At 40.2% G+C, this 15055-nt stretch overlaps 1 protein-coding gene across 9 annotated transcripts in view; it reads right to left on the minus strand.

Annotated features, from left to right (window-relative positions):
• Positions 1 to 15055, minus strand: part of TNIK (TRAF2 and NCK interacting kinase) — a 413088-nt gene that overhangs the window by 80553 nt on the left and 317480 nt on the right. For 5 of the 9 annotated variants that reach the window (XM_051983152.1, XM_051983150.1, XM_051983159.1 and 2 more), the window contains exons 13-15: positions 9355 to 9465; positions 8426 to 8512; positions 5716 to 5916 (exon numbers count right to left, since the gene is read on the minus strand). In XM_051983152.1, the coding sequence (XP_051839112.1) occupies positions 5716 to 5916; positions 8426 to 8512; positions 9355 to 9465 (399 nt within the window). The remainder of the gene's footprint in view (positions 1 to 5715; positions 5917 to 8425; positions 8513 to 9354; positions 9466 to 15055) is intronic. The other 4 variants (XM_051983153.1, XM_051983158.1, XM_051983157.1 and 1 more) reach the window with 2 other exon arrangements.

Raw genomic sequence — 15055 nt, forward strand, 5'->3', positions numbered from 1 at the left:
CAATATTCTCTTTTGTTCTATTTTATTTTGTTTTGTATTCCTTTTTCTTTTTTTTCTTACTCTGTTCAAATAAAATACATTTTAAAAAAAATTAAAAAAATATTTGATAACTATATTTCAAAAGAATTGGTTTCATTTGAAATCCAAAGCATTTTATTTTATATATTTAAAAAAATCATTCTGAGAAAAATTTCACCAGACTGACTGGCAGAGAGGTCTAGGACACAAAAAAGTAAAAAATGACCACTAAAGATCCCTTCTATTTGAATATTAGAGGATAATCAATGACTTTGTAGGTCACCTACTCCAATGTCTCCATATTGTAGATGAGTAATACTGAGGTTCAGAGTGGCTTGCACAAGGTCAACCAGAAGTTAGAGGGCAGTGCTGTGGTCTGATCCTTAATCTTGGGTTCCAAAGACAATGTTTCTCCCCCCACTCCATACTTTGCTGATCTTTGTAAATGGATGTGAATCCTGTACCATACTGATGGCACTTTAGATGCCATATGAAATCCTATCAGAGACTGAGGAATCTAAGAAGAGAAAGAAATGAGACTGAACTAAAAGGTAGCTGAGAAGTGAGAGAAGAAAATAAGCATTAATTAAGTACCTATTAAGCACATTGTGCTGTTTTCATATATCTCATTTGATGCTCACAATGACCCTGGGATATAAATGTCATTAAACACATATATTGGTGGAGGAAAGTAAAGCAGACAGATTAAATGGGCTTTACAGACTGGCAATCCAGCCATTGCACCATTTAGCTGCCTCTAGAAATAGACTGAAGAGATACAGAAATAAAAGTTTGAACTAGATGACCATCCTGGGCCCTTCCACCTCCAAAGACATGAACCTATGATGACACAAAGGATAAAGAGACAGGTGGGAAGGAACAGACAGCAAAGGACTGAAGACTCAGAAAGCTACTCTAAGGGCTTAACACTCAACTCCAAAGGGGCTGATGGGAAATATAGCGACATCTTGGAGCAGACAGATCTGGTGACTGCTTGCCAAACCAAAGAGATATGCCAGATGACGGGCACGAATCACAAAGAAAGAACATGATGGAGTGTAAAAAAAATACATCAGATATCATCTCACTCAACACTTGCAGGCGCCAAGCATTCTGCTGCTCCCCAGAGAAGGAGTGTGTACTGCCAAGATGGAGGCATGAAGTGGGCTTGGAATAAGCAGGAGAGAGCCCTAAGTCGCTGCCTTAGGGTGACAAGTGAGAAGACAGAATTACGCCTCCTGTTGTGCTTCCCTTTCGGTGGACAATACCTACATCTAAACCCGACTTCTCTTTGATCAGCAGTCATTGGGGTTTCTGAGTTAGAAATTTCATTAAGTAAACTGAGTCAAGCAAATGGCACACAGGCAGACCCAACTTGCAAAGATCCTTAGAAATAACTGGTTATTTAGGTGCCAGCCAAGGACCAAAGAAATGCCCTTTCCCTTTAATCTGCAACTAAAATGCATGAGAAATAGTATGTGCTTGAAAAATTCTTATTCAAAAATTGATCAACTTGGGATTCTCTTTTTTTCTCTCCTTGTAATTATTGACATCATTAGCATCTGGGATAGTTCTTGCCTTTTCTCATTCTAGTCTAGGGTAGGTATGATAGTGGATGGAGCTGAGAAAAGAAAAGATGGCTATGGTGGGGCAGTGCAGCAAGCTGGGAAAAACACTGGAGCTGGAATCAGAGGAAGTGAATTTTAAAAAAGCTTTTTGGCTTTTATTATTCCCTGAGGGACATGGCATAAGACATGACTCTCCAGAGACTCAGTCTTCTTATCTGTAAAATAACAGGAATTGGATTCCATAATCTTTGATATTACTTGTGGTGCAAGACCTATGATCCTATGTGAGAGAATGAGAGTGAGTGAGAGAGAGAGAAGGAAGGAGGGGGAAGGGGGAGAGAGGGAGGAGAGAGGAGAAAAGGAAAAGGGATAAGGGCAGAGGAAAGAAGAGGGGGAGGTGGAGGGAGAGAGACAGAAAGACAAGAGTGATGAACAGAGATAGAGAACATAAGGGTGGTAGGAATAGAGCTTTTTTAAAAAAAAAATTAGGTGCAAGGAAGTTAAAAAACAAAACAAAACCCTTGCCTAAGGTCATATGGATGCAAAGGAAGAGACAAATTAAATCTAGACTACATATTGGGATATTCGGAGGAAAATCAAAGAATGTAGAGAAATGAGCAGCTGAGTTCTCTTGCTCATGCAGACTAAAGTAAGAGAGTCAAGATTTGAATTTAGATCTCTGACTCCAAAGCTGGCAATTTTCCCCACTTTACCATTCTGTGCTCAATGAGCAGCTTGTCATTTCTCCCCCTATTTTCCTCTTTGAGGATACCTTTTATACTCTTCCTTTGTGATTTTATAACCATAATATATGTAGGTTCTTCGTGATGTCTCTCCATTATCCTTTGGATAAACATTTAAAGAGACTTTGAGGGAAACTCTGGGAACCTAACCCCTATGACTAAAGTTGTTTCTATGGGAGATAACTTTTAATTTAATAACACACTTTTGAAGTAAGTTTTAAAATAATCCAGGAGTTGATGGGAGGTGGCCTACAGGGCCATTTCAGCTAGCCCTATGATCCGATGTCATGGCAGTACTGTAAGTTGGGAAGTTCATTAATATTTTTGAAAATCTGAGAATGCTTAAGTTCTTTTCTTCTCTTACTCAGATGCTAGTGACTCTTCCCAACCCATAGTTAGGTGATGCAAATGAATGGCAATACCATTTCTGATCCTGCAAAATAAAGTCATCTAAGGGCCCCTCTCGTGGTGTTTGGCTGATGAGGAAAGAGATGAGTTGGCCAAAAGTAGCAATTAAAATTATGTTGCAAAGAAGGATGTAAGATAAAATTGGAAAGCTAACATGGCTCTGGAGATTAGAGAAAGTACGGAAGGAAAAGCGGATTGACTCTACAAACATGGAGCCATATTGGCCATCCTCTTTGAGCAACAAAAGTGGTCCAGCCATATCTATTGATTTCTATACAGGAATATGGAGATACAGATTTAAAACTGGAAGAGGCCTAAAACTCCATTTAGTCTAATTCCTTCATTTTATAGATGAGGAAACTGGGACATAGAGAGGCAAAATCCCAGATCATATAAGGAGTAAATGGAAACTCAGGTCCAGTGACTTGAAATCTGATGTTTCTTCCACTGGACTATGTTATACATGCCTTTACTCACTCATGCCCTTGTAGGAGATTCACAAATTTACATTCTGGGAAAAGTCTCATTTGGGAAAATCAACTTTCCAAGTTCATTCCTATATCCTCAGAGACATCCAAATCATTTCATCAGTTGGCCATGCTAGCTATAGGGACAGCAACCTAACCACACATTTAGCTGGAAAATTCTGTTCACAGTGGGAGCCTTAAAACATAAAGTATATAGTAATTATTCTAAATTACTCATCCTCTCCAGTTTAGGAGATGAGGTTTGTGACAATAGAACTATATATGCAGATTGTTGAAAAATTTAGATTTCGAGTTAGGTCCAAACTAAGAGATATATGGGTGCTTTTTTTCCTTTTCTCAGCTTGGAAAAGAAACAGATCTTAAAAACAAATGCTGAATTGAGTCAAAGAAATTATCAATTCATTCTTATGTCTCTTTTTAGCTCTTCATCTTTTTCATATTTCAATGTGACTTTAGACAAGTACAGTCCATTTTGAAAATCCCTCTTTGAACAGAATTATGTTAGTTATAGTACTAGAAGTATATGAAACAGATGCCCAGAGGAGTTATGTGAACCAGATGACCAGAGACAATAAGCCCACACGTGTCCAGAAAGAACTGAGATTGATAAGACTCCTTGGGAGATGGCACCCACCAACGGGGGCTCGAAGTCATGGTGTCTGGCAAACCTCACATCAGGCGTGCTCAGTGATATGCTTCTCTTGCCATTTATGGGCCCAACCGTGACTGCTTTCTTACTGCCAGGTGCTTGCAAAGGAAGTAAAGATGAACAGCAAGAAGGGCTGGAAAATGGCATCATGGGAATCCATGAGGATTTCCCATCAGCCACATGGTTATTCCTGAAGGCTGAAGGCAGAGGAGCCAGATCTACATGGCGAGTATAGGCTACAAAGTTCTGCGAGGGGGACAAAGGGAAACCTGACAATAAAGGAGCCAATGTGGATAAATTCAGGTGAGATCGTGCTTGGTAGAGACCTAAGGAGGGAAGAAGAAATTGCTCCAAGCCTTCCCCTAGCTTCCGTTGAGTATGTGCATGGAGAAGTTGTGTTGGAGAAAGGAGAAATTCCGGGGTGCTTCTCAAGGGAACAAAGTGATTCTCAAGGAGAGCTTTCCTCTTCACTCTTCTGAAGTCACACCCAGGGTTAGAAACACTTAGATTAAAATGCTCCGGCCCCAAGGAGATGTCACCTAGTGATTTTACACTCCTCAGAGGAGAAAAGGCACTTGTAAATATGTATGAGTTCACAGACTTTCTTCCCCAGATCCCAGGGGATACTCGAAAGTCCTTCAGGAGTCTCCCATCAGCCAAACCAGGGCCCGTTATTTTGGAAATACTCGGTGAAGAAGTCCTGACGAGCTCGGTGCCCACATTCCTAAATGAGCCAGGTTCTTGGGAGTGAGACCTTCTGGGGCGGGCTACTACTGCGGTTCTCGCGTCTTCCTGCGTCTTCGGCTCTTGCTCCTGGAGGCCCAGTCTAACCTGTGCAGCAGTTACGATGTTCTTCTGGGATGGAGTCTCTAACAGCTGCCTCCATTTGGCATTCTTCAGGACCACAGGACCCGCCGCCATCATGGTCGTAGAGGATAACCCGCTGGCTTTTGGAACATCTGCCTTGGGCCTGGACCATGACTTGGGCTTAGCCAAGGGGATCAGCTCGGGAGGGGGAGAAGGCTCTGTGGCAGGTGGCAGTGACACATCTCTGCCGGTCACAAGGCATGCCAGCTGCTGGCGGACAGCACAGTGGGTCCACTTAGCTGGAAGAATGGGCGAATTATTAAAGGGCCACTGCTGTACCTGGGAGTAGATCACAAAATTGAACCATTAAAGCACAAACATCAAAAAAAAGAAGCAGTAGTTATGAAGAGAGAGGAGCATGTGGACACAGGATACAAGCCCCTTCGCCAGACAGCAGGGGAAAGGGACTCACCTCCTGTGATTTTCTTCTAATACATGTCAAGAAGAAAATGGACAGTAGGTACATTAAGGAAGTCCACATTATGCATGTTTGTCACTCTATTTCCACTGTCCCTTATCCCTGGATGTTAAAAAAATAAAATTATTTAATTTGCAAATCTAACCACCCAAGGATTATGTTTATTAATTCCACTCTACCGGTTTGGAGATAGAGGTTTACCTGTGAGGAATATACAAGAATAAATCAATTCCTTGTAGGTCTCAGAGCAATCACGGGTAAGATATCCCATGCATGAGTGGTGGGTGCCCTTAGCTGAAGGCTAGGAGGGCTTGTAAAATGTCTGGCCTACAAACAAAATGTTAACTTAGAATTTCGTAAAAGGAAGGAAGATTTTCAATTTATTGACACAAACATAAAGGGATATTGAGTTAACTTTTCTCTGCCTTTGGCGACAGAGTCTTGTAAGGAATTGACTCACAACTTTGTTGCATCCAACTCCATTCTCCACCCTTGTGGATAGACCAAGCTCACCAAGTTTTCAAAACCATGGAGCTCATTGCCCTTGATTTCTTACCTCCTTGGCCCAGGCTGGCTTCTCGCTGGGATTCATCCCTTCTTTGTAATGGTATAGAGGCTTCTTCTCTCCTGGCCTCTGGTCTTGGCGCTGTTGCTGTTGCTGCTGCTGAAGAGAGACCAAATAGTCCCTTTCCTGCTGTAACTGCCTCTGCAGTCGCTCAGCCTGTCTCTGTTCTTCCAGCTGTTTGCGTTTATACTCCTGCCCAGAATGAGGGGGTAGAGGAACAGAGGACAGAACGTCAGGGATACCGGAGGAGAGCGCAGTGGTTCTTGTAAATCGACAAAAGGAAGACGGACCATGGGCACAGACAACACCGACGAACACCCAAGTATGGGATTAACACGGGGGCAGCTTGTCAGAAGCAGGACTTAAAAAGAAAAAACAGGACCCCTCCCTCCCACTTAGCCAAGACTCATTCATGGTTTGGAACCAATTTAACTCTTAGATTTAGAAGTAGAAGGAACCTTAGAGATCCTCTCCAACCTACCCCTTTTACAGATGAGGAAACTGAGCCCAGTCTTAGATTTAACATTGGAAAGGACTTTAGAAGTCATCTAGACCAATCCTGTCATTTTGAGGGATCTGGAGCACAAAGATATTCAGTAACTTGCTAAGATCAAATGGGAAGTGTTATAGATTTAAAGCGGCAAAGAAACTCCTGGTCCAACCTCAGATTTTTAAAGAGGAAACAGACCCAGAGACATTTAGAAGCTTGACCAAGGTCACCCAGGTGGTGTATATTTAGATTGTAAAGGACCTTAGAATTCTTTAGGCTGATTCTTTGAATTTCAGATGAAGCAGAGCCCTGAAGAGCTCACATATGATGTTAGGAGCAAAGCTAGCATTCAAGATGAAGTCCTTTTACTTTGGATTTCCAACATAAGTTGGCAAAATGGTGGCAATGCAATGGCATGGTCTTGTCATTGCAGAATACCTGAAATAGTTCACCTCCATTTCCTGATTTAGTCATTTAATTCAATCAGAGATATATAATTAAATATGAACCTCAAGGAAAAAAGTCGAGAGGCAAGTTTGTTATGGTGAATATGAAGATTAGTCTCGGAAATCAGGAAAAAAATAGGTTCAAGTTCCATCTCTGATAATATTAAATATTTGCTCAAGTATAAGATCACTTAATTCTCAACGTTACAGGAAACTCACTAAGACTTATAAATGACCATCAATACGATGGTCTGCATCATATGGATGTTTCCATGCTTGGAGCTCCCATCGTGGAATGTTTTCTCAATAGGATAGGAGTTCCCACACTGAAGAAAATATAGAAAAACAGGTTTTCAGGTAGAGGGAAACTCAAAAGGCATTCAGTCCCAGCCTATTATCTTGCAGATGAGGAAACTAAGGCCCCAAAAAGGTAAAGCTAAAGTTACTTGCCCATGATTCTATCTGCAAGTCTACGTCTAGGTCCACATTAAGGAAAAATTTTAAGGGATTGGCAAATGTGTGTATATGTATGCTTATGCATATGTATGTGTGTTTATGAATATAGGCTAACTTCTTTTAACAAGCACATTTATGGACTCAAAAGGTAAAAGCAGAATGTCACCGAATAGAATTTTGATTTTAAAAAGTAAACAAAATGAGAGCATGTTGTCACAATAAATTTTTTTTAAAGTATTTCAAATGAGAGCAGTGTGAGCCAGGAACACAAAATGTTCTCAGCATAAAACAAAATTAATAGTCCACGAATGAAATACGGCCTTTAGAGCTTGTAAATTTGAATAGGTTTTCATCGAAATGATATGCTTTACTTTGAATTTGTTTCAGCATGCTCACAAATGGCTCTGAGAGTCCCAAAGCAATGAATGCCACGGTCTTGAACACTCTGAACTTATAATGCAGCTGGGTTTTCACAAAACTTTATCAAATAATAGGATTTAATAAAGAACCCAGAAAGTGAGACTCCAGCTGGATTTTTGTAAGTTATTAAAAATAAGTTGTCTCGAAATGAAGTGGTGAGACGATGGCTAGAGTTTTGGGGATCAACACCAAGAAGATCTATGTTCAGATCTCTCCTGGATCATGAAATGTATGACCTTGGACAAGCCACTTAATCTCTATGTGTCTAAAGTGACAGGCTTAAATTTCTTCTGGTATTGTGTGTCTTTATTGGTGAAGAGAGTTCCCAAGGTACATAAGTCACCATTCACCTTTATCAAATTTACTTCTTAGAAAGGTCTTATATATAGATATTTTATATATCTATAGATATATGTATATATATCTATAGAAAGGTCTCTTACTATATCTAAGGGTATACTGATATTGAGAAGCAAGGGAATCGACAATCGAGAATTTCCCAGCAAGGACTCACCTCCTGATCATCCCATGAAATTTATTAGGAAATTCCTAGACTTAGATATAAACATAAACCCAAACACACACATACCTACACACATGCTTACACACAAATAAGTAAAATGAGGAATTTCTGCAATGACTTGCCCAAGATCACACATGCATTAAATACAAAGTTAAGATATGGATCCAAGTCCTCCAGTGACATTTTCAAGTTTTATAAAATCAATCAAAGAGCAGAGTTTGGAAGACTTCCTCTCCTGTGTCTTGCACACCAGGTTTCCCTCTTAGAATGCATGCATGTGTGACAGAGGACACAAGCAACCCCATGCAAACATATACACCAAAGAAAGACAGAGAGCAGGAAGCTGGTGCTTGGGGATCCCATTACCAGAAGGAGGGCTTGTTCCTGCAATAGTTGCTGCTGCAGGATCTCTAATTGTCTCTGCTCCTCCTCTAACTGTCTCCTGATGTACTCCTGGTGAGGCGGCCAGCAGGGAATTCAGAGGAACAGAGACCAAGAGAGAAAGAGAGAGAGAAAGAGAGAAGAAAGAAAGAACTAGTAATTTCACAAAGCAACAGAAGATGGTAAGTGGTATCCAGAAGGAGGGGGTTGGGTGGGTCGAAAAAGGAAAACACCCAGAGACCTCTTTAGCCAGCAAGAAGAACACATTTCCCAAGCAAAGACATTTAGATCAAAAGCATAAAAGTTTTCTTCAAAAAATGGCCAATGGAGATGAGCTTCAGAATAATTGCCTGGTGTTAAATAACCTCACTTACATTTTCAAGCTTATTCTTCTAAGATCCTGGTTGTTGGGAGCTTCCTAACATAAGTCGTACAATAAAGTTTCTGGGTTGCATTAGAATTTATGGGAATAAACCAACTGTTGTTGAGTGCTATTATCCACCTGGTGCTTACCTAATAGTTCTTGGAGGCGGCATCCTACACTGTTGATCTTTGAATGGAGTTAGGGAGAAAAGGCTATAAATGAGCTAAGAGCAGTGAGGAACAAAGCTTGGTAAGGAGAACAGCTTTAGTCATAGAAGGGGAGAACTCATCTGGTCTTCCCAAAAAGTCCCACTCATTAACATTAACAAGGGGACCAGGTGGACTAAGTCATTCTGCTCCAAGATCTTGCCCTTGGCCAATGAGGTATGTGGAGGGGGAGATTTATCAGGTTATACATCAGACTTCTTGAAACTGTGTCACAGCTTCTGGTCACAAAGGGAGAAAAAATCTTTTTTTTCCTTCAACGTAGCAATCTCATCTGAAATCACACCGAATGGCCCCACTTTAGGTTTCTCCTGGCAGCGGCTTACCTGTTCATGCTCTGCTCGCCTCCTTTCTTCCTCACGGCGGATCTGTTCCTCATAGTGTCTCCGCTGCTCTCTCTCCTGCTGTTTCCTCAGTTCTTTCTCTCTCCTTTGCTGCTATGGAGGGGATAAACACACATAAAATTAAGTTGGTACTCCTTGGGAGGGGGCACAAACTACAACAGTGGGTAGTTCTCTTACTACAGGAGTGATCTCAGGGAGAATCCATTTCCTTTGCTTCTTTCAAAGCTGAGCCCAAGTATCACCTCCTCTGCAAGGCCTTCCTTGATTTCCCAGTGGTTAATGTTGGACTCTCTCTATCCTGAAATTTATTTCTATGGTTTTCTATTTATCTCCTTTTATATGTGTTGTTTCCCAATGGAAGCTTCCCAAGAATACAAAGTGTTCCACTTCTCTCTCTGTACCCCCAGTGTTAGCCCAATGCTTGAAACAGAGGAGGAAGTTAATCAATGCTTTCTGACTTGGACTGAATGTGATAGACGGCCCTGTGGACTCTCAGTGCTTCCTCTGGTGCTCTTTGGTCCTAAAGGAAAAAGTACAAGGAGCAATAGCTCAACCAACCAGATACCGTGTGAAATGATGGAGAGACAAAGACAAGAAAAAAAGCAATCCCTCTTTGCAAAGAGCTGATAAATACATAATAGAAGCATATGAAGAATAAATACAATAATGCCATTAAATGTAAGCATTGAGAAGGAAAGGCACTTGGGTGGGGAGCAAGGAAAGATTTCCTGTACAAGATGGTCACTTTGTAGAGCCTTGATTCTAGGAGGAAGAGAACAAGGAGTGAAATCCAGCCATGGGACATAGCCAGTGGAAAGTGATGGAGTTGGAAGATGCAATGCCATGTGTAAGAAACAAGAGAAGGACTGGATCAAGCAGTGTGAGGGGAGAATAATATCCATGGAGTCTGGAGAGATGGGTTGGGCAAAATGATGAAGGGCCTTAAAAGCAAGTTAGAGGGATTTTTTATTGGATTCTAGAAGCCATGGGTAGGTGCTAGAGTTGATTGATGAAGGGAATGAAGGGGAGGAGATTTGAGGAAAAGGAGTTGGCCAAGGGAAATCCAAGTTGCCACAAGCCCAGCAGTAACTTATACGCAGAAAAGACTTAATACAAATATTTCTTGATTTGATTCTGCCAAGACTGGGTCTATGAAGTCGAGGCCCTGCGTCACAGCTGGAAAATGGTTTTCGTTTCTGGGTGGAAATTCAGAGAGCGCAGAACATGTGAACAGGTGAGATTGACATCCTGCTTTATAATTCTCTGGATGCTTGATTTCACATGACTGTGGAGGCCCAGTTGGGGACCCAACACTCAGGTCAGATGGTGGCTCTGTCACACTGAGCTCCAAAAAAGCAAATCAGACAGAGCCAGGGGTATATTGATGCTAGCTCCTAAGCTGTTTGGGGGAATGCCACAAAAACACCAAAGGCAAATGGCAGATGCTAAACAGGATATCTTAATGCTCCTGCTGGGGCCATCTCTCACTACTGCTGGGGGAGTCCTACAAACGACCTAATAAAGTTGGTGAGATTTGGACAAATTTTTTTTTAATCTCATTTACTTGTCAGTCAACAATAACACAACAAAGATTATTGCTTTTCCAGTCAAGAGTAACCAAGTATTCTGCAGTCACAAAAATCTTTTGGTTGTGACTGGAAGGAGACAAAAAAATCAGTGAATGATTGAACTAAAGAGGGTCCGTGCCAGTGGGGAGAATAACTAACTAATACACCACCAAAATAATTGCTGACAAACTCATCTTTCCAAGCTAGGCCCATGCCACGCTCATGCTTTAAAACCTTTTTGTGGCTCCTAAATGGCCTTGAGGGGAAAAAAAAATGTAATTCCTTTGTCCTGGTCTAGGAGGCTCTCCACTCCTATTTTTTTTCTTCAGATTTATTTCCCATTACTCCTCCTTCAAGGAAACTAGGAAGACTGGATAATCCTTGATGTGCTATTCTTCCTCAAGCTATCTCTCATGGAGGCATTCCCTCTCCTCGTCTTCTCACCTCTATCCTCCCTTCAAAGCCTGGCTCAGAAGTCATCTCAATGAAGCCTTCCCTGAACCCTGTTTGATACTCCAAGAGAAAGGATTTTTTCCAATCCCCAAACATCACTGGAGTGTTTTGTCTCCTTTCCCCTTGTGCCCCAGTACTCTCTAATCTGTTTATGTTATTTATGTAGAAACATCCTATCCCTTCCCATTTCCTCTTGCCATGCAGAATGAAATATAGGAAGTATGCCATTTTTACTTTGCACTCCCAGTACCTTGCCATGGAAGACTCCTCTTCTTGAGTTCAAATGTGGCTGGAGACACTAGCTGTGTGACCCTAGTCTCTTAACCCTGTTAAAATGTAAAATGAGCTGGAGAAGGAAACGGCAAACTACTCCAATATTTTTGCCAAGAAAACCTTAAATGGGTTCACAGAGAGTTGGACAGAATTGAAAATGATTGAACAACAACAACAAAAAGGCGATATTAAAAATAGCATCTACCTGACAAGGTACTTGTGAGGCTAAAATGAGCTAACAAATGTCAAAAGACTACATCAATGCAAGTCATCAATTTTATGATAAAGTAGATGCTTAATAATATTAAAAAAAATTGAGTTGTGAATTTTGAATATTGGCCCAAAGTAATTTCCAGACAATTAACATTTTAAATTATTTACTCTGCTGTCTGTTTCATGGATGTTGGGTTCAATTGTAAGAGAATCAAAGTAATTTTAAGATGTAGCTGATTTTTAGATGCAGAATTTGACAGAAATCAATAGTCTCATATTTACTTAGCATCCATCCAGTCCCCCTCTACGTCCACCATACCATGTGGATACCATATTGATAATAGATTCTGAGACTATGGTCTAACTCAGTGATTTGTGAGTTTTGTTACTGATACTACAAAGTGAGTAATCCTTCCTAATGAGCTCACTTGGGGTCAGATACCTCTAAAACCAGGATTCCAATTCCTGTAGGGAGGTGGAAAAATAAATCACTTTTCCAGCCTGGCGAAGGCTCCCTGCCAAGCTAACAAGTGCTCAGCCTTGCTGTTAATGTCTTTCCAAAGCAACATTGATCTCTATCCCTCCAAGAAGGGCACTACCTCAGATGGCAGACCCATATTATTTAAGGAAAAATAAAGCTTCTTCCTTCAAGTTGTACATGTGCTTGCTGGGTTAAAAGGGGAGAACTAAAATATTTCAAATCCCAGTGAAAGACTAAGAGCAAGGATCTTTAGGCAAAAGATGGTGATGAAGAACTTATTTCTTTTTTGTGGGTGGAGGGATCTCTTTTTCATTTCAATTAATATTGCTTGTAGAAAATGTCCAAGCTAAAGGAGGAAAGTAAGATGAGACATGAAAAGGAAGAAAGTCAGAAGGAGCTAAAGGGAAATCACAGAAAAATAGAGTGTAGGGAAGAGCCTCTAGTGCAAGATGGGAAAAATATGCAAATAAAATGATTTCTAATTCTGTCCCTCTCAGAGTGATTCCAGGGGTGGGTGGTGGCTTGGTGGTATGGCCTCACTCCCATTCTTTATTTGTACAAAAGAAAACTTGTTTTTATTTTATTTTTAGGCTGGGAGATGATTTAGATTTGTTGTTCATTCCTTTAAGTCATGTCTGACTCCTTGTGACACCGTTTGGGGGTTTTCTTGGCAGAGATACTGGAGTGGTTTGCCATTTCCTTTTCCAGCTCATTTTACAGATGGTGAAACTGAGGCCAACAGGATGAAGTGACTTGTCCAGGGTCACACAACTGGTAAGTGTCTGAGGCCAGATTTCAAGTCAGATCTTCATGATTCTAAGCCCAGCACACTATCTACTGTAGCACCTAGTGGCCCTGACTTTACATACAGGAAACAATTTCTGTATTTAAGTAGGACCCTTGTTCTAAATAGAGGAGGTGACAGAGGAATAACTGAATCAAGGGGTCTAATCCTGTTTTGTATCCTGGATCCTTTAGGCACTCTATTGAAGTCAGTGCATCCTTTCTCAGAAAGTTTTAAAATAATCAAAGGAAATCTTAAAATTCAGTTAAAGGAAATAAAGGTACATTTTCCCCCTCAGCCTTGTTTATGGATCCCATATTAAGAACCCTTGTTTCAGAAAATATTACATATCTATTAGGCCAGACATTTCCAAAGTGTGCTCTGGGACCATTTAAAACCGAACAAAATGTGTATCCAAATGGTGAGAATGTCAGATTTTGGGGATACGGAATAATGATAAGATGATAATAATGTAGACGTCATCATCATAAAAAGAATAATATTAACAATGAGGGCCTCCATGTTCCCTCAGAGTTCAGTCAAGAATGTCTGCTACAACATGTTGCTTGAATGGCTGTCATGGGGATTTGTTTTCAGAAATAAGGGGAGGGGGATTTCTGATCATGGCACCCGACATAAGTTCTGGCCACCAGAAATTGCAGAAAAAACTGAGATGATCCTGTCAAAAGTCCCCGTTTTGCTATGACTCTTTTGGTTAATGTGCTACAAAGTATTAAGCAGATGGACAAAATGATTCCTCTTGAATTGAATAAAAAATTGTCAATTTTATCTTCTGTAACTTTCTGTAGAAAGTTCTGTATCTTTCTGTATCACTGAAAACTCTTGAGGACAATTCTTATTGTAGACAGTATGATTAGAATGTCCTGTTCTTCACTCTGGCTCTCAAGAGAATTGTAGTCCTTGTTCTGGGTCTCTCCCTCTATACACATATATGTATACATACACACATACGTATAATACATGCATAGACATATATACACAATGCATATGCATACATATATGTAATACATATTTATATACATACACATATATATACACACATACAAAAACATATCTTTCTCCACACACACACACACACACACACACACACACACACACACACATATATATATATGATAAAGTATTTTAGAAAGCTTAGGGTTATGATGATGGCCCATTTACATTATGATTTATATCTATATTCCAATGAGTTGGTTTCCCAAGTATACTTTGATATAACAACAATGATGATGTTGACTATAATATAACAATATAGCATATTAATATTTCTAAAATACTTTACATAGATGCATATCTATGTATATTATCTCCTTCAATCTGTATTTCATTGGATATTTGAGTGTTTTTCCTATAGAGAACCCAGACTTATGGATTAATGCAGATTATGCAAGGACATGATAGAAATTGTGCAAATGATCGCTCCTGGTGACAAACATTTAGTCCCTATTGAGTATCTAGAACACCATGGCCTAAAGTCTAGAAGTTTGAGATCCTTCACAAAAGAAGAAATAATATACTCCCAAATTATTAATACAGACCCTGTAAGAAACAGGAAAGGTAGATGTGAGAAAATTAAAGCCAGATAATTGAAGTGATTTGGCCAAGATCACAGAAGCAGTGAGCAACAGAGATCTGCTGGCTCTTCTTCATTATCCAGAAATAAGCCTTTAGAATAATGGGTAAATCTGAATAGGAAATAGATAGGGAATAATAGAATAGAATAATAGAAGGGAAGCAAAATATCTTTACTCCATTTTTTTTTTTTTTGGGAGGGAGAACGATGAGGTAGGAAACATTCCTCCCTTCAACGTCCCCCAGCCTGGTAATTTCATCAATGTGGAAAGTCTTTCCAGTCATGTGGAGCAGCAACTCATCTGTAATTAATAGTCT

This window comes from Antechinus flavipes, chromosome 3 (genome assembly GCF_016432865.1).
Source record: "Antechinus flavipes isolate AdamAnt ecotype Samford, QLD, Australia chromosome 3, AdamAnt_v2, whole genome shotgun sequence".
NCBI classification, from domain to species: domain Eukaryota; kingdom Metazoa; phylum Chordata; class Mammalia; order Dasyuromorphia; family Dasyuridae; genus Antechinus; species Antechinus flavipes.